This window comes from Sinocyclocheilus anshuiensis, unplaced genomic scaffold (genome assembly GCF_001515605.1).
Source record: "Sinocyclocheilus anshuiensis isolate Anshui unplaced genomic scaffold, SAMN03320099.WGS_v1.1 scaffold1093, whole genome shotgun sequence".
NCBI classification, from domain to species: domain Eukaryota; kingdom Metazoa; phylum Chordata; class Actinopteri; order Cypriniformes; family Cyprinidae; genus Sinocyclocheilus; species Sinocyclocheilus anshuiensis.
In genome coordinates, this window is record NW_015555782.1 from 175415 (window position 1) to 192761 (window position 17347).

Genomic DNA, 17347 nt, shown 5'->3' on the forward strand with positions numbered 1-17347 from the left:
AGAATTCAATAGACCTATTTGCTTCTGCCTCCATGACTAAGGTCTAAACTGATTGCTCAATAACATTTCTACACCGATTTAATTTCATTTAGGCGTACAACATACACGTTCAAGTGGTCATCTTGACATAAATCCACCCTCGTATTAAAAAGTAGGCTACGTCTTATGAGCTACAGGCCAAATCGCATTAAAGACGTACTTAACTTATAAAACGCGGTCATTCATCAGTTTACAAACTATAACTATATTAACGTGTAAAACAAACTTTCACCCTGTCTTTTGTTGTCAACAGTCAATTTCAAAAGATAAGAACGAAGTATGTTTATTTTTTACTTTTTAGTATGTAGGTTATTTTACTCGGACTTTACTGACATCTGGTGACAGGTTGGACTTTTTAACTCAAGCGATCCTGAATCCGGAAGTAGTTGAGGAGCATTGTGGGACATGTAGTTCCCACATTTAGGTGATAGAAAGTTAGCAACCCAAACCACAAGTGATTTACAGGGACAAAATATTATTTTGTCATGTTATAGCTGACCATCTACAAATATAACTGACCACTATATTATGTAAATTTTGTGCCAATAACAAAGGCCAGTTTATGATAAAACTGTATAATGTCATCACTGTTAGTGAATGTTGTCAGATGACCAATAGAGGGCGCTAAATGTAATGTTTTCTTTAGACTCCAATGCCAAGTCTTCCTGGCTGTGATTCAGAAAGGACAGAATAAACACCACGCATCAAAAATAAAAAATAAATAAATTTTATATATAAAATCCCTCTTTGATTTCTATTTATAAATGTTAGATATATTTGAATGAACATAATATTACATTTTTTATTGTAGTCAACATGACTGAAACACCAGTGTATAGAGAACAGGAAAAGAGAAACTATTTGTAATAATGCATGTTTTATTATAAATACGTATCAAATATAGTTTTGTATTTACATAGGACAGACAAGGATAACACATATAACTTAAATTATAAGAATAACAGGATTAACTTTGATTCACATTTATTGCTTTCACAAGCCAAACAACCACATCCATTTACTGTACACAATACAGTAGTAGGCACCAGTCTTGCATTGGGTGTGATGGAGACGTTTTTGCGGTCAGCTCCAGTAAGCTTGAGGAACAAGATGATAGCCAAAGTTTCTGCCATACACCTGAAACAGAGGATTAGATAGATAACTGGTTAGAGTACAGTACTTCAAAATATGTTTGTTTGCTTGATTTGTTCATTTTCAACTGTTAATTGCATGACTCTGATTGTGGCATTATTTTCAAAGTAAGAAAAATTGCCTTGTGTTCAGTGCTCATAACATATATATATATATATCTGAATTCAGATATTATTTTGCCATCTGTAAATATATTTGAAATATATTTGTTAAATATATGAAGATAGTTACATTGATATATAAAAATAAAAAATATATATTTTGTCTTATCAAGCAAATAATTCTTTTATTAGTTTTCCTATTATTACATGTATTTATTCATTTTCCTGAAGGTTTTGGTTATTTAAAGTGTTGAAAAGTGAAAATAGTGACCAGATACACTTGCAGTATGTAAAATATGAACTTATACCAATGATCTTCAACCTGGTGTTTTGCGACACAAGGAGGGTCAGTTGCGTTACTGCAAGGGGTCTGCCAGTTATTTTTTTATTTCAGATTAATTAAACTTAACTAAAGTTAGTTAAAGTTCAGCTAAATATTAATATCATTAAAACAAATGAAGTAATATTAAAAAGTAATGTACAAATAGATGACTGTACATAAATAATGATTTTTACTGCTTCTGCACTATTTATATATATATTTATATATATATATATATATATATATATATATATATATATATATATATATATATATATATATATATATATATATATATATATATATATATATATATATATATATATATATATATATATATATATATATATATATATATATATATATATATATATATATATATATATATATATATATATATATATATATATATATATATATATATATATATATATATATATATATATATATATATATATATATATATATATATATATATATATATATATATATATATATATATATATATATATATATATATATATATATATATATATATATATATATATATATATATATATATATATATATATATATATATATATATATATATATATATATATATATATATATATATATATATATATATATATATATATATATATATATATATATATATATATATATATATATATATATATATATATATATATATATATATATATATATATATATATATATATATATATATATATATATATATATATATATATATATATATATATATATATATATATATATATATATATATATATATATATATATATATATATATATATATATATATATATATATATATATATATATATATATATATATATATATATATATATATATATATATATATATATATATATATATATATATATATATATATATATATATATATATATATATATATATATATATATATATATATATATATATATATATATATATATATATATATATATATATATATATATATATATATATATATATATATATATATATATATATATATATATATATATATATATATATATATATATATATATATATATATATATATATATATATATATATATATATATATATATATATATATATATATATATATATATATATATATATATATATATATATATATATATATATATATATATATATATATATATATATATATATATATATATATATATATATATATATATATATATATATATATATATATATATATATATATATATATATATATATATATATATATATATATATATATATATATATATATATATATATATATATATATATATATATATATATATATATATATATATATATATATATATATATATATATATATATATATATATATATATATATATATATATATATATATATATATATATATATATATATATATATATATATATATATATATATATATATATATATATATATATATATATATATATATATATATATATATATATATATATATATATATATATATATATATATATATATATATATATATATATATATATATATATATATATATATATATATATATATATATATATATATATATATATATATATATATATATATATATATATATATATATATATATATATATATATATATATATATATATATATATATATATATATATATATATATATATATATATATATATATATATATATATATATATATATATATATATATATATATATATATATATATATATATATATACATACATGCATATAATAAATTATATTTAAATGTATAACTAGATGATAAATATAATTATAATATAAGTGATAATATAAATAAATATTTTATAAATTATATTTCAATATAATTAAATAATTAAAAAATTATATTAAAAGTAGATAATTATTTTATCATCCATAAAAAAAAAAACCGTAAGCAGTATTTACATACCTGGCATGTCTGTGATGTTTGAGCACACTGTTGTGACTGGAGGAAGCCATCTACATTTGCAGAGAAGTTTTGCTCTGTTGAATGCTGCTGTGAGGAACCACCATACTGAGCCATGTTGATCTCATCAGAGTGCCCTGCATGACCAGAGCAACCCTCATACTGTCCATCATAGTGACCCTGTCCTTGCTCAACCCAATCTCCAGCCATAGACCTATACTGAAAATAACCAACGATCTCTGGAGAATAGGAGCAGCCGCTGGAGTTCCTGTGGTTCAGCTCTTCTTCACTGAGACCCAGCTGAGCAGACAGAAACGAGATGTAGCGTATGGTGAGCCGGAGCGTCTCGATCTTGGTCAGGGTTTGGCCTACGGGAGCTATGGACGGAGGCAGGTAGGTCCTGAGATGGTGGAGAGCTTTGGTAAGATCCCTCATCCTCAGCTTCTCCTTCTCACTGGCATTCTGCCGTTGCTCGCTCGGGTTCTTCAGCCTTAATCTGCGTTTCTTCTTGACGACACCTGCAGGTTTGACTGATTTTGAGCATGCAGGCTGGGCCCGGTGGGACGGGGAGAAGCCCCGGTCCATGGATGGATCCGGCGAGACGGTGTCTGGAGAGGAAACGCTGTAAAACTCTGACTCTGAGCTCGAGCAGCTCCACTGGTTCTGCTGGCTGTGGCTTGAGCTTTCCATATTGCGACTCTGAGGGTGAATGAAGGCTGGAATGAGGGCTGGAGGTTTATATGTTGGACTCAGAGGTGCGAGGTGACACCTCTGCAGGCCTACGGTAGCCCTCTCTGTCTCTCAGACCCCAGGATCCGGCCTGGATCTGTCTGGGAAAGACTCGGAGAGGCCGCAGGAGCAGAGGTGTGAATTTTGACTCCTCTTCAAAACAACAAACTAGTGCAGCTACTCTCCCAGAAAACTCATCTTGTGCAACTGACCAAACAATGTATGGGTTCTGTTTAAAACTTTAAAAGATTTTAATTTATCTAAGAAACTCACCTCTGATAATTCACAAAAAAGAGGATTTTTAAAAAAGAAATTAATAGTTTCATTCAGCAAGGATATATTAAATAATTCAAAAGTGACAGTAAAGATATAATTATAACATTAACATTATAAAGATATAATGTTACAAAAGATATAAAAACAAAGGCTGTTCTGAACTTTCTATTCAACAAAGAATCTTGAAAAAATGCATCATGGTTTCCACAAAAATATTAGGCAACACAACTGTTTTCAACTTTTAGAATTAGAATAAATATTTCTTGAGCAGCAAATCAGTTTATTAAGATGATTTCTGAAGGATCATGAGACACTGAAGACTGGAGTAATGGCTGTTGAAAATTAAGCTTTGTATCAGAAATAAATTACATTTTAAAATATATTCAAATAAAAAAACCCCAGTTATTTTAACTTGTAATATTTCACAGCATTACTGTTTTTTCTGTATTTTTATTAAAATAAATGCAGCATTGGTGAACCACATAAAAAAAAAAAAACTTGACCCTATATATAATACCCTTATAATGTATATCAAATGTATATCAAATAACCGTGTTTCAGTAGCATTTGATATCTTTTAGATTTAGGTTAAACTAGTAAGGTAAAACAGTTGAGCTTAATCATTTGATGATTCCCACTATCAGTGGAAGCATGCTACAGCAAATTATAGATATGGTCCCAATCCTCAGCCTAATAATTCAAAACTGCTGCCAGCTGTCTGTATGGGGTTGTATTTCAAAGAGCTAAGCAGCATAATTGACCTTAATTGTGTTTAATGATGCTTAATAAACTCCATTAGCAGATTGCACTTGAGGTGTGACATTCACACAGACTGGTGACCAGTTTTGCAGTCGATATAGTCACTGTGGTCAGTGAAGTGGCTCTCATTCAGAGATTCAAAGTGATAATGAGTACATTAAAAAAAAAAAAACTAATTGTAGTCCAACAGATTGATTGATCAGTGTAGGCTATAGTTAGAAATATAAGCTATAAGCTTTTTTTTAACATTTAGACTTACATATTTTATTAAATTGAAAAATATTAATATACAATTTATTAAATGTATAATGTACAGAGTATCACTAAAACGTTTGGAGATGATAAGACACAAAGGCTGCATTTATGTAATCAAAATAATGTTGGCGTGTTGCTATGTGGTTTCTATATTGTTCTGGGAGATTGTTGAGTTAAATGCCACCTGTCGACTTGATTCTTCACACTGGATTTTGATTCTGGAAAATGCCTTTACATTTCTGGAAAGTCTTGAATGCAAATCGGAGCAGGAATTCTGGAAAGTTCGATAGCGTTGTTGTCGAGGCCTTGTAGAATGTGTGTCGTAGCGATGACGTCTGTCGTCAGGGTTGCCAGGTTTTCACAACAAAACCCGCCCAATTGCTACTCAAAACTAGCCCAATCGCGTTTCGAGTAAACTAAAAAATTGCAAAAAATTGCATTCGGGGAAATAAAATACATTCGCATTTTAGGGGCTAAATATCACGTCATTGGGGTCACTTCAGCCCGCGGACATGAAAAACAACCAGCGGCAACAGTGTTAAAGTAGCCCAATTCCGCGGGAAAACCGCGGACTTGGCAACACTGTTTGTCGTCGCGCGACTGTTTGAATGTGAACGCAGAAGTGTGTATACAGACCAAAAAAAAAAAAAAATACTCGAAAGTAAAATAATAATACAATCTCGATTAAAACAAAAGTTCACAGAGCTTCAGAAGTTGAAATAAGCCGCGAGCTTTGCGATGAACGAGCGGTGAGTACAATAGATGACGTCACGTCTGTAATGTGTGTAAACATAACCACACCAGAAAATTAAATCAGTCCCACCAAACAGCTTATCCATATCTAATAACCTGTGCTGCTTCCAAGAAAGTGATTTCCAATCATGTTATCATGTCAGCCACACTGAGGTTTCCAAATAATAAAAATGAGCATTTGTTGCCATAATAGTTTTGACTAGTTTGCCCTTAGATATAATGGAACCAGATAACTGTTCAAATCTTCCAGATCCACTGCTTGAGCATGGATTCTCTGACCTCAGTGACCGATGCTGTGACCTCCAGGCTGCCTCTCTGTGTTTCTGTAGTGTGAGAGTGAATGAGCAGCGTGCTAGATTTGGCACCTCTGTACTGCAGTAGAATGAGTGACGCTGGCACCTGTGTGTGTCTTTCCACACTTCTATCAAACGCCCAAGGAAACACAACTCAAATATCTGTTCCTCGTGCTTATTTTTTTGCAGTGGAAACATGCATGACAATGCATTTGTACAGTTGGTAATTTGCATGTTACCTGCTTTGACTTTAGTTACTGTACTTTTACTGGGTAAATAATTTTTTTTTACTGTGGCCTGGCAATACCTAGCAAAGTGAGGCCTTTCACACCCTTGGTATGAAACGTGACAACCGACTTAATCACAGAGTAGATTTAAACCGAGAAGCACATTGTGCATGATTAAAACTATCATCCCAGTTTGACATCACTGAAAAGTAATGCTGATGATGGTTTTCTAAATGATTAACTAGAGGAAAACATTATGCAGCCACAAACTTAAGAATATAAGAAATAAAAAAAGAAAAATGAGAAGAGTAGCATATTTAGCTTTTACGAGAATGCACAGAAACTTATAATCAAGTAAATCTGGTGAAAGAATTATCTGGATTTTGTTTCACACCTTTGCATAAATAAATGACCATCACAAGAGGTGTGACTGATTCACACGTGAGCCCTGGCTTTGTTTTTACAAGTGCCTTTCCATGTTCACATACTCACAGAAAAGTATGGGAACTTAAAATAAGACCAAAACACTGGTTTTCTAATTTTCTTTCCCATTTTTAATATATTGTGCTGAGAAAGAACATCAGACACTGAAAATCAGAAGTAAAATTATGTTTTATATTTTATTTTTACACCATCACAAACCAGAAGAAAAAAAACAACATAATTCGATCTTTTCTTATTTAAATTTGTGAACAAATACAAAAAGAATATATTTTCGATTTGACATAAAGCTATTAAGACTTGCTATGGAGGCCCTTTTGCAGCATTTAATCAGTGCTGACCTATTAAAATAAAATACATTTGAATAAACTTTTTTTGTGGTCAAAAGTGAAAAAAAAGAAACTCTTAAAACTACTATTTTGTGTTTAAAACAGAGAAATAAAATCAAAATCACATAATCTATATATTTTTTTCACAGGAAATGAGCATTATACACACTTCACATAAGTCAAATTTAAAAATATCTATCCTCATACAAACAATATTTTCATTCTGTATAATTTTCTAATTAAAAGGCATGACAAACAATAATTGAAAAGATGGGAATCCAAGAACATTAGACTTAAAACACGGTGAAAATATAATTATCTAATGTGAAATAAACATACCACAGTATTAACAAATACAACACAACAAAAACTAGCGGATGAAGTTGGTGTAAAGATTTTTGCACCAAAAAACAAAGAACAACATTTTTACATATTAAATAAAAGTAAAATGCAGAGATCTCATTTAAAGATTGAACTTACAGTCAAAAAGTTACTATTTGTTCCAATATAACAAAAAAGGGAATTTGATAATGATGCTCAAATCTAAATAATTTGTATAATTGTTGCAAATATATTTCCCCATATTTCCAAACTATGGATTACTTACTCAAAATATAGCCTCTGTGGACACTTTAAACAAATATGTGACCCTGGACCACAAAACCAGTCATAAGGGTCAATTTTTGGAAATTGAGATTTATACATCATCTGACAGATGAAAGAATACGCTTTCCATTGATGTATGGTTTGTTAGGATAGGATAATATTTGGCCGAGATACAATAATTTGAAAATCTGGAATCTGAGGGTGCAAAAAAAATCTAAATATTGAGAAAATCGCCTTTAAATTTGTCCAAATGAAGTTCTTAGCAATGCATATTACTAATCAAAAATGAAGTTTTGATATTTACGGTAGGAAATTTACAAAATATCTTCATGGAACATGATCTTTACTTAATATCCTAATGATTTTTGGCATAAAAGAAAAATCGATAAATTTGACCCATACAATGTATTTTTGGCTTTTGCTACAAATATACCCCAGCCGACTTAAGACTGGTTTTGTGCTCCAGGGTCACATATGTGCTCTACAACTTTAGTTTAAAAGTAGTAATACTACGATCGTAATACTACGGTACAGTGGTTCTAGCATGACACCATATTCAGCCATTTTCCTGTCCAGCATGCGCTCATCCAGTGTCCAGCTGGACCAAATGCAGAGGCCTTGAGGAGTTTGGCTTTTTCACTGAAGAATGACCTCTCGTGTCTCAGGTAACTTAAACGCTAGCAGTCCTCCACACACTAGCGCTGAGAAGGACAGGATGATGGGGATGATCTTGGTGATGCCGATTACCTTGCCAAAGGTGAAAGTGCTGATGATAGCTGCCAGCTTACATGTGCCATTCAGCACACCGAAAGCTTTTCATGCTTTACACGTTGACCGCAGTATAATATCTAAAGATTTTTAATGATCTAAATCTATGTTTATTTTTTGTTAAATTTATGTTACCATTTACCAGCCATTTGAGATTTTTTATGAAGAAATCAATACTTTTATTCAGCAAGGACGCATTTATTTGATCAAACGTGACAATAAAGCAATTTCTAATGTTACAAAAGGTTTGTATTTATAATAAATGCTGTTCTATAGAACTTTTTATAATCCTGAAAAAAACCACCGTTTTCATAAAAATATTAACCAGCACTGTTTTCAGTATTGATAAGATATATTTCTTGAGCAGCAAACCAGCATATTAGAATGATTTCATGTGACACTGAAGACTGGAGTAATGATGCTGAAAATTTGTGGTCAAAAGTGAAAAAAAAGAAACTCTTAAAACTACTATTTTGTGTTTAAAACAGAGAAATAAAATCAAAATCACATAATCTATATATTTTTTTCACAGGAAATGAGCATTATACACACTTCACATAAGTCAAATTTAAAAATATCTATCCTCATACAAACAATATTTTCATTCTGTATAATTTTCTAATTAAAAGGCATGACAAACAATAATTGAAAAGATGGGAATCCAAGAACATTAGACTTAAAACACGGTGAAAATATAATTATCTAATGTGAAATAAACATACCACAGTATTAACAAATACAACACAACAAAAACTAGCGGATGAAGTTGGTGTAAAGATTTTTGCACCAAAAAACAAAGAACAACATTTTTACATATTAAATAAAAGTAAAATGCAGAGATCTCATTTAAAGATTGAACTTACAGTCAAAAAGTTACTATTTGTTCCAATATAACAAAAAAGGGAATTTGATAATGATGCTCAAATCTAAATAATTTGTATAATTGTTGCAAATATATTTCCCCATATTTCCAAACTATGGATTACTTACTCAAAATATAGCCTCTGTGGACACTTTAAACAAATATGTGACCCTGGACCACAAAACCAGTCATAAGGGTCAATTTTTGGAAATTGAGATTTATACATCATCTGACAGATGAAAGAATACGCTTTCCATTGATGTATGGTTTGTTAGGATAGGATAATATTTGGCCGAGATACAATAATTTGAAAATCTGGAATCTGAGGGTGCAAAAAAAATCTAAATATTGAGAAAATCGCCTTTAAATTTGTCCAAATGAAGTTCTTAGCAATGCATATTACTAATCAAAAATGAAGTTTTGATATTTACGGTAGGAAATTTACAAAATATCTTCATGGAACATGATCTTTACTTAATATCCTAATGATTTTTGGCATAAAAGAAAAATCGATAAATTTGACCCATACAATGTATTTTTGGCTTTTGCTACAAATATACCCCAGCCGACTTAAGACTGGTTTTGTGCTCCAGGGTCACATATGTGCTCTACAACTTTAGTTTAAAAGTAGTAATACTACGATCGTAATACTACGGTACAGTGGTTCTAGCATGACACCATATTCAGCCATTTTCCTGTCCAGCATGCGCTCATCCAGTGTCCAGCTGGACCAAATGCAGAGGCCTTGAGGAGTTTGGCTTTTTCACTGAAGAATGACCTCTCGTGTCTCAGGTAACTTAAACGCTAGCAGTCCTCCACACACTAGCGCTGAGAAGGACAGGATGATGGGGATGATCTTGGTGATGCCGATTACCTTGCCAAAGGTGAAAGTGCTGATGATAGCTGCCAGCTTACATGTGCCATTCAGCACACCGAAAGCTGTGGCTCTGAGGACACAAACCATGGATGAGTGAGCACAGTGTGGAAAGATGAAGTAGTACAGTATTATATAGCTTTATTCAGAGTCAACATCATGTGTAATTTGATGTAGTGAGAGTCTGAGGCATTGAAGTTCAGGTTGTTTTTATATTGCACTATTGTCAACCTGGATTGTTCAAATTATAGTGAAAAAAAAAAAAGTCTTTCTACAAATTTCCAGACAAAACGTTTTTGAAAGTAGGGGTACAAATTTGGGAACTTACAGAATATAATATAGACTATACAGAAGAACTGTACACCTCACAAAATAATAAACAAAAACAAAAAAAAAAGTTAAAAGATTAACAGAACATATAAATTATGCTTCTGTCTCTTGCAGCCTCAATTTTGTGAATGAATCAAATAAATATGGCATATAATGATGCTGAAAATTCAGCTTTGCATCACAGAAATAAATTATATTTTAAAATATATTACAATAGAAAAAGTAATTCCAATTGTAATAATCTTTTATAATATGAATATTTTGTCAATAATATTTGATAAAATATATGGAGACTTGGTGTGCATAAGAGCTTTCTTTCAAAACCCCTTTTGAATGGTAGTGTAATTCAAAAAGTGAATGCCATTTTAATAAAGTTTATTAAATAAATGACTTGTATGAATTATAAGTATCAGAGTTGTCTTCTTGTAATGGATCTTTTGTACCTTTTCGAGGCTGGATAGAGCTCCACTGTGACGACCTCAATGCCGTTCCAAGCTGCAGCACTGGCTGCGAAGAACAGGCACTGGAAGACGACAACAGCCCACTGACTGAAGCACAGGAGCAGGAAGAACGTGCAGCCAGCGGAGCCTAACATAGATCCCCCTGCAAACACACACAATTCATTTAGATACTATAAGCCCATTGAAAGACATTGACAAAGCCATAACAGTTTTGTGTAACCACTCACCTATAATTTTTAATCGTCCTATTTTATCCATTAATAGACCTGCTATGATGTTGCCCGGTAATACAGACAAACTCCCCAGGAAGCTGACTAGATAGATCAGGATGTCATTTTCCTCTTGGAAATTTAGATGGCAGCCTTTTTTGGGGTGCAGAAATGTTGTATTTTCCAGCTTGCAGTTAATGAACTTGGAATCTTCCCACAGGTCTGCAAGAAATGTGACAAATGACAGTTAATGAAAGGAAACCCCAAATAACCATTCAGAAATCGAATGGGCTGAAGGTTAATATATAATAGATATATAAAAAAATTGATTGAATACCAGTATTGTAGAAGACTGTGTTTTTAAGGGTGCAGTTCTCAAAGAAGGTGTCTGTTGATCTGATGTCCTCAAAATAACAGTTCTCGAAGAGTGATTCCTCAAACTTCACGTTTCTTATTTCTATGTCGATAAACCTGCATGTAAAGTACACAAAAATGACTGCTCAACCAATACACATTAAATTACATTTATATAAAATACATTTTTAAATAATTTCAAATAGAAAACAGTTATTTTAAATTGTAATAATATTTCACAAGATGACTGTTTTACTTGTTTTTTTTTTATCCTAACAACCCCAAACTTTTGAACGGTACCTGCAATAGTCCTTTATTCTATAAAACATAATTTATATCAAGACAGAGAGACTGTTAAGTTAATACTGTTAAGTACTGCTGTAAATGAATAAATAAATGTACCCGTCATGGATATACTCCCCCTCCTTGTGGACCTGATTTTGCAGTGTGAAGTTGAAATGAAAGCGTTCCACTTTCTCACGATGAAAGATCTTGACGTTGGACTCGTACTCCTCAAACTGGAGGTACTTGATCTGGTCAGGAAACCACGCTCCCAGGCCATAATAGCTGTGTGGTGGAAGATGAATTAATGCTGTAGGTTAAAGGAGTAATTTTGCTCTGTTTTAAAACCTACAGAGAGATCATCACTTACATGCTCCAGACATGCTGGCAACTAAAGATACCTCATTAGGCAGCCTGACATGCAATTTGGAAAAGACAATCACAATGGACCCTTTTCACAAGACTGTGACGACGCGTTCAATGGTCATCAGCATCGTAAATCCTCGAAAGTTTCTTATATTTTGAGTTTTTTTTTTTTTTTTAATGTAGGCCATGTACATATACAGGTGCATCTCAATAAATTAGAATGTCGTGGAAAAGTTCATTTATTTCAGTAATTCAACTCAAATTGTGAAACTCGTGTATTAAATAAATTCATATAACAGCTAAGGGGGTTGCTCCGCTTCGCGTCGTGCCTAACAACACTCCTTAGCTGTTATAAATTAACTGTAAACCACGGCTTCACGGGGCTTATTGCTTTATTTTAACATGCACAAGAGTTGTGTAAAATTGGGGTAGGTAAATTGATTGGAAAGTGACAGTGAAGACATTTATAATGTTACAAAAGATTTTTTTTCAAAAGATTTCTGTTTCAAATAAATGCTCTTCTTTTAACTTTATTCTTCAAAGAATCCTGAAACACTTTCATACTTAAGTAGCAGAACAACGAATAATTATAAAAAAAAAAAAAAAAAGTTCTTGATTTCTGAAGGATCATGTGACACTGAAGACTGGTGTAATAGCTGCTAAAAATTCAGCTTTGCTATTAAAGAGATTTTTTTTTTAAAATATATTAAAACAGACAATGGTTATAGAATAGATGGTAAAAAAAAATATTTCACAATAATACTGTTTTTGACTATTTTTGATCAAACAAAATCAGCCTGGGTGAGCATAAACAAACTTTCAAGAACATAAAAAAATGCAAAATAAATACAAACACATGCATGTATATATTTAAGAAAAATATGTTACGTTTCTATATTAAATATATTTATATATGATATAATTTAATTATAAATATAAATATATACACGTAAATATTTTAAAAATATATGCTGTATGTGTGTGTCTTTATATATACATAATAAATATACACAGTACACACACATATATTATGTAAACAAAAACTTTTATTTGGGATGTGATTAATCGCGATTAATCGTTTGACAGCACACTTTAAACATTATTTTGCATGATTACTATTATGTCACCTTATGTACTGATACTGATTCTGAGTTGAGTTTTTAATGCCTATCACACTTATACTGCCTTCCAGTAGGTTGAACATTTCAAAACAATGATTTATGAGGTTCTCTGACTGTTAGGATAGGCGAGGTAGAAAGTAAGCAGCGTGAAGCTCACTATATCCGCTACGAAGCTGCTCTATCGAGAGCTGCTCACCTGAAGGCCATTGTAAACCACACAATGGCAATGAACAACCCATGGAGTCTGAGATCAGGTGCGGCGAGTGACATCAGGTTCTTCATGACCTTCGGAGAACAATGGAAACAAACACTGCATTTGCTTTAGCAAAACAAACATCTAACATCCAATATTTTTATTGCATGCTTCAATGCTTTTATCATCTGCCAGAGAAAGGTAATGGTAGACCTCTCCTCAACAAGCCTCACATTTTAGCTATCATTCAGGTCTTTAGCTCAAATGGTGCTTACCTGTTTAACCAGGGTCATATGTCTGACCATGAATCTTTGGAAGGCAGTGCCAGTTTCACTCTGAATCTCTATGAACTCGTCATCCTGTGCTTGAGGCATTTTGATCTGTGAAACCTGAAAGAGAGGGATTTATTTCATAGATAAGACCATGTAAGCTGAGCCACATAACAGGATTTATCAGGTGTCACCAATTCAGTAAACTCATAACAGACACGGATATGAGCTGCTTTATAGTCTAGTAGTTTAAAATGGACATCTTTACTTGAAACACTCTCTCTGGCTCTCCTTTCGCTCTCCAGTTGGTGTCATGGACCTGCTTCAGGATCATCCAGGCCTCATCGTGTCTTGCCGTCTGAAATTCACAAAAAAGACCATGAATTTCGTATAGCACAGGGATTTTTAACAGGGTGTGCACCAATTATAAGAACTAATTTTATACAAATAGAATATACTTTATGCCTTAAAAATATGACATTTTCACAATATGCCATTTTGACAATCAGCACACTCTTAAAAATAAAGGCTTCAAAAAGGTGTTTTTGCAGTGAGGCCATACAGGAACCATTTTTGGTTCCCCAAAGATTCTGTCAGTGAACCATTTTGAAGAACATTTTAAAAATCTAAAGAACCTTTTTCCACTATAAAGAACCTTTTCTGCATTTGAAAGGTTCCATGGATGTTCAAGGTTCTTCATGGAACCATCAATGCCAATAAAGAACCTTTTTTTTTTTTAAGAGTGTACAGTACATCGTTTTATAAAACTCAAAGTAGTGTTGGGCAGTACAACAGCTAATAAACTGCTTTGTTCAGAGCAAAATTTACTTAAATTAATATCTAACTATCTAATATTTTATTTTATTGTCATTTTATTTGCTCATTAATTTTATTAGACACTAACGGTGATGTGATCTTGAAATTGTTTTGTCTTTAACTGTGCACTTTTTTATTATGCACTGCACTTTTGTATTATCATGGCATCTGAATAAAGATGTTTGAAAATATTGTCTCAAAGGACATTGTGCACAGGCTTTTGTGCTTTTTTACTCGGAATTATTGATTTGTCATGATGTTAATGTGTCACTGTGTCAATGGATGTCAATGGATATCATCAACTAAAATTTTAATAAAATGTTGGATTTTGAGAGGAAAAATCTAAATAAAAATTTTGGCTCTTGAGAGGAAAAAAATCCAAAAAAATCTAAATCCAAATAAATTTATGTGAAAAAATAGGATAAAATTCTGTGTGCCCTACTAGTAAACCTTCATGCACTATCATATTACCTCCAGGAGGAAACGAGGACTTTCTGGCATGAACACCAGCCCAGCGAGAGCAGCCACAGAGGGAAGGAAACAAACCAGCACAAACACCCTCCAACTGTGGAACTGGAACTCTGTCCCCATACTGAAACCCCAGCCTGCGACAAAAAACAACCCAAACCCTCAGAAACCTCAGGAGAAACATGACAACATGGATCTTGACAAGTGGTTTTGGTAGATCCAACTACTTCCAGACTGTAATATGTGACCCTGGATCACAAAACCAGTCATAAGGGTCAATTTTTCGAAATTGAGATTTATACATCATCTGAAAGCTGAATAAATAAGCTTTCCATTGATGTATGGTTTGTTAGGAATCATAGGACAATATTTGGCCGAGATACAAATATTTGAACATCTGGAATCTGAGGGTGCAAAAAAAAAAAATCGAAATATTGAGAAAATCGCCTTTAAATTTGTCCAAATGAAGTTCTTAGCAATATACATTATTAATCAAAAATTAAGTTTTGATATATTTACAGTAGGAAATTTACAAAATATCTTCATGGAACATGATCTTTACTTAATGTCCAAATGATTTTTGGCATAAAAGAAAAATCAATAATTTTGACCCATACAATGTATTTTTGGCTATTGCTACAAATATACCCCAGCAACGTAAGACTGGTTTTGTGGTCCAGGGTCACATATTGTTATGGCTTTAAACACTATTGCTTTCTGCTACAAGGTCCTGCATTGGGACTTAACATTCAAAAAAGGCTCATTTAAATGGAACATACCAGTTCTTTGCTCACTGCAATTCTTGTTTCAAATGTGCTTTTACTTAATTGCCATTATTAGAAACCATTATTAGAAAGGAATTATGATTTATGATGAATGACCATAATGTGGGATGATTCCCCATGCGGTGAAGGAAGCGTACAGTCCCCCGAGCATCCAGAACAAACACAGCCAGCTGAGATGTTCTCCTCTCTTATCCATTTGCAGGAACTCAGCGTAGTACGTGTACACAACAGGGATTGAGCCACCGATCCTGCAGGAGGTCATCAGAGACTGTGTCTTGATCTCATTTCATTTGACCATAAAGCTATAGTATAGTAAGAGATTTCCTCATTGCTGTAATCTACAACTATGGTAAATGAGTCTGCACAAGCAATGCTGAAAAATGAACTAAATAGTATTAGTGACTTGCAAAATTCTGAATGGTAGTGTATATGCGTAAATCATTTCCTGCTGCTTTCAGAGAGACTCACCCGATTCCTGAGCAGAGTCTGAAGAAGATGAAGAAGCCGTAGCTCTGTGCGAAACAGGACAGGAAGGAGAAGATGCAGTTGATGGCCAGTGCGTAGAGCAAACACTGTCGTCTGCCCAGTTTATCAGCCAGACCGCCCCACAGGACAGCGCCGATCATCAGCCCCACGTACACTATTAAACCTGAACACACAGAGCCACTCAGTCAAAAACTGAAAACAACAGTTTCCAGTTTTTTTTTTATTTCTGTCCCACAGAAGAAAGAAAGTGATATTGATTTGGAATGATATGAGGATGAATAGGTGATGACTGAATTTCAATTTTGTGTGAAATATCCCTTCTGGAGGTATTGGATTTACTAGTTTGGACAAATCTGTGATCTTCATCACAATGAATATTTAACAAAAGCATCAGAATGTCACACCCTGTCTCTGTCTCTCTTGCCTTTATCAGTGGTCTGCTACTCTCTCT

General features: G+C 31.6%; 2 protein-coding genes across 3 annotated transcripts in view; both read right to left on the reverse strand.

The window, feature by feature from the left end:
* Positions 1-1122: 1122 nt before the first annotated feature.
* On the reverse strand, positions 1123-5844 carry LOC107674743 (mesoderm posterior protein 2-like). The gene is made up of 3 exons (XM_016468835.1): positions 5788-5844; positions 3588-4283; positions 1123-1176 (listed from the first exon to the last, which is right to left on the reverse strand). Exons 2-3 carry the CDS (start codon positions 4272-4274, stop codon positions 1123-1125), a joined length of 741 nt encoding a protein of 246 aa, XP_016324321.1. The 5' UTR covers positions 4275-4283; positions 5788-5844.
* A 4620-nt stretch (positions 5845-10464) lies between these two features.
* sv2ba (synaptic vesicle glycoprotein 2Ba) overlaps positions 10465-17347 on the reverse strand; it is a 19677-nt gene continuing 12794 nt past the window's right edge. For both annotated transcript variants that reach the window (XM_016468846.1, XM_016468845.1), the window contains 11 exons: positions 16879-17059; positions 16507-16658; positions 15629-15762; positions 14610-14699; positions 14348-14461; positions 14076-14164; positions 12513-12677; positions 12094-12227; positions 11775-11978; positions 11530-11689; positions 10465-10829 (listed from right to left, as the gene is read on the reverse strand). In XM_016468846.1, the coding sequence (XP_016324332.1) occupies positions 10646-10829; positions 11530-11689; positions 11775-11978; positions 12094-12227; positions 12513-12677; positions 14076-14164; positions 14348-14461; positions 14610-14699; positions 15629-15762; positions 16507-16658; positions 16879-17059 (1607 nt within the window). In that variant the 3' untranslated portion in view covers positions 10465-10645. The remainder of the gene's footprint in view (positions 10830-11529; positions 11690-11774; positions 11979-12093; positions 12228-12512; positions 12678-14075; positions 14165-14347; positions 14462-14609; positions 14700-15628; positions 15763-16506; positions 16659-16878; positions 17060-17347) is intronic.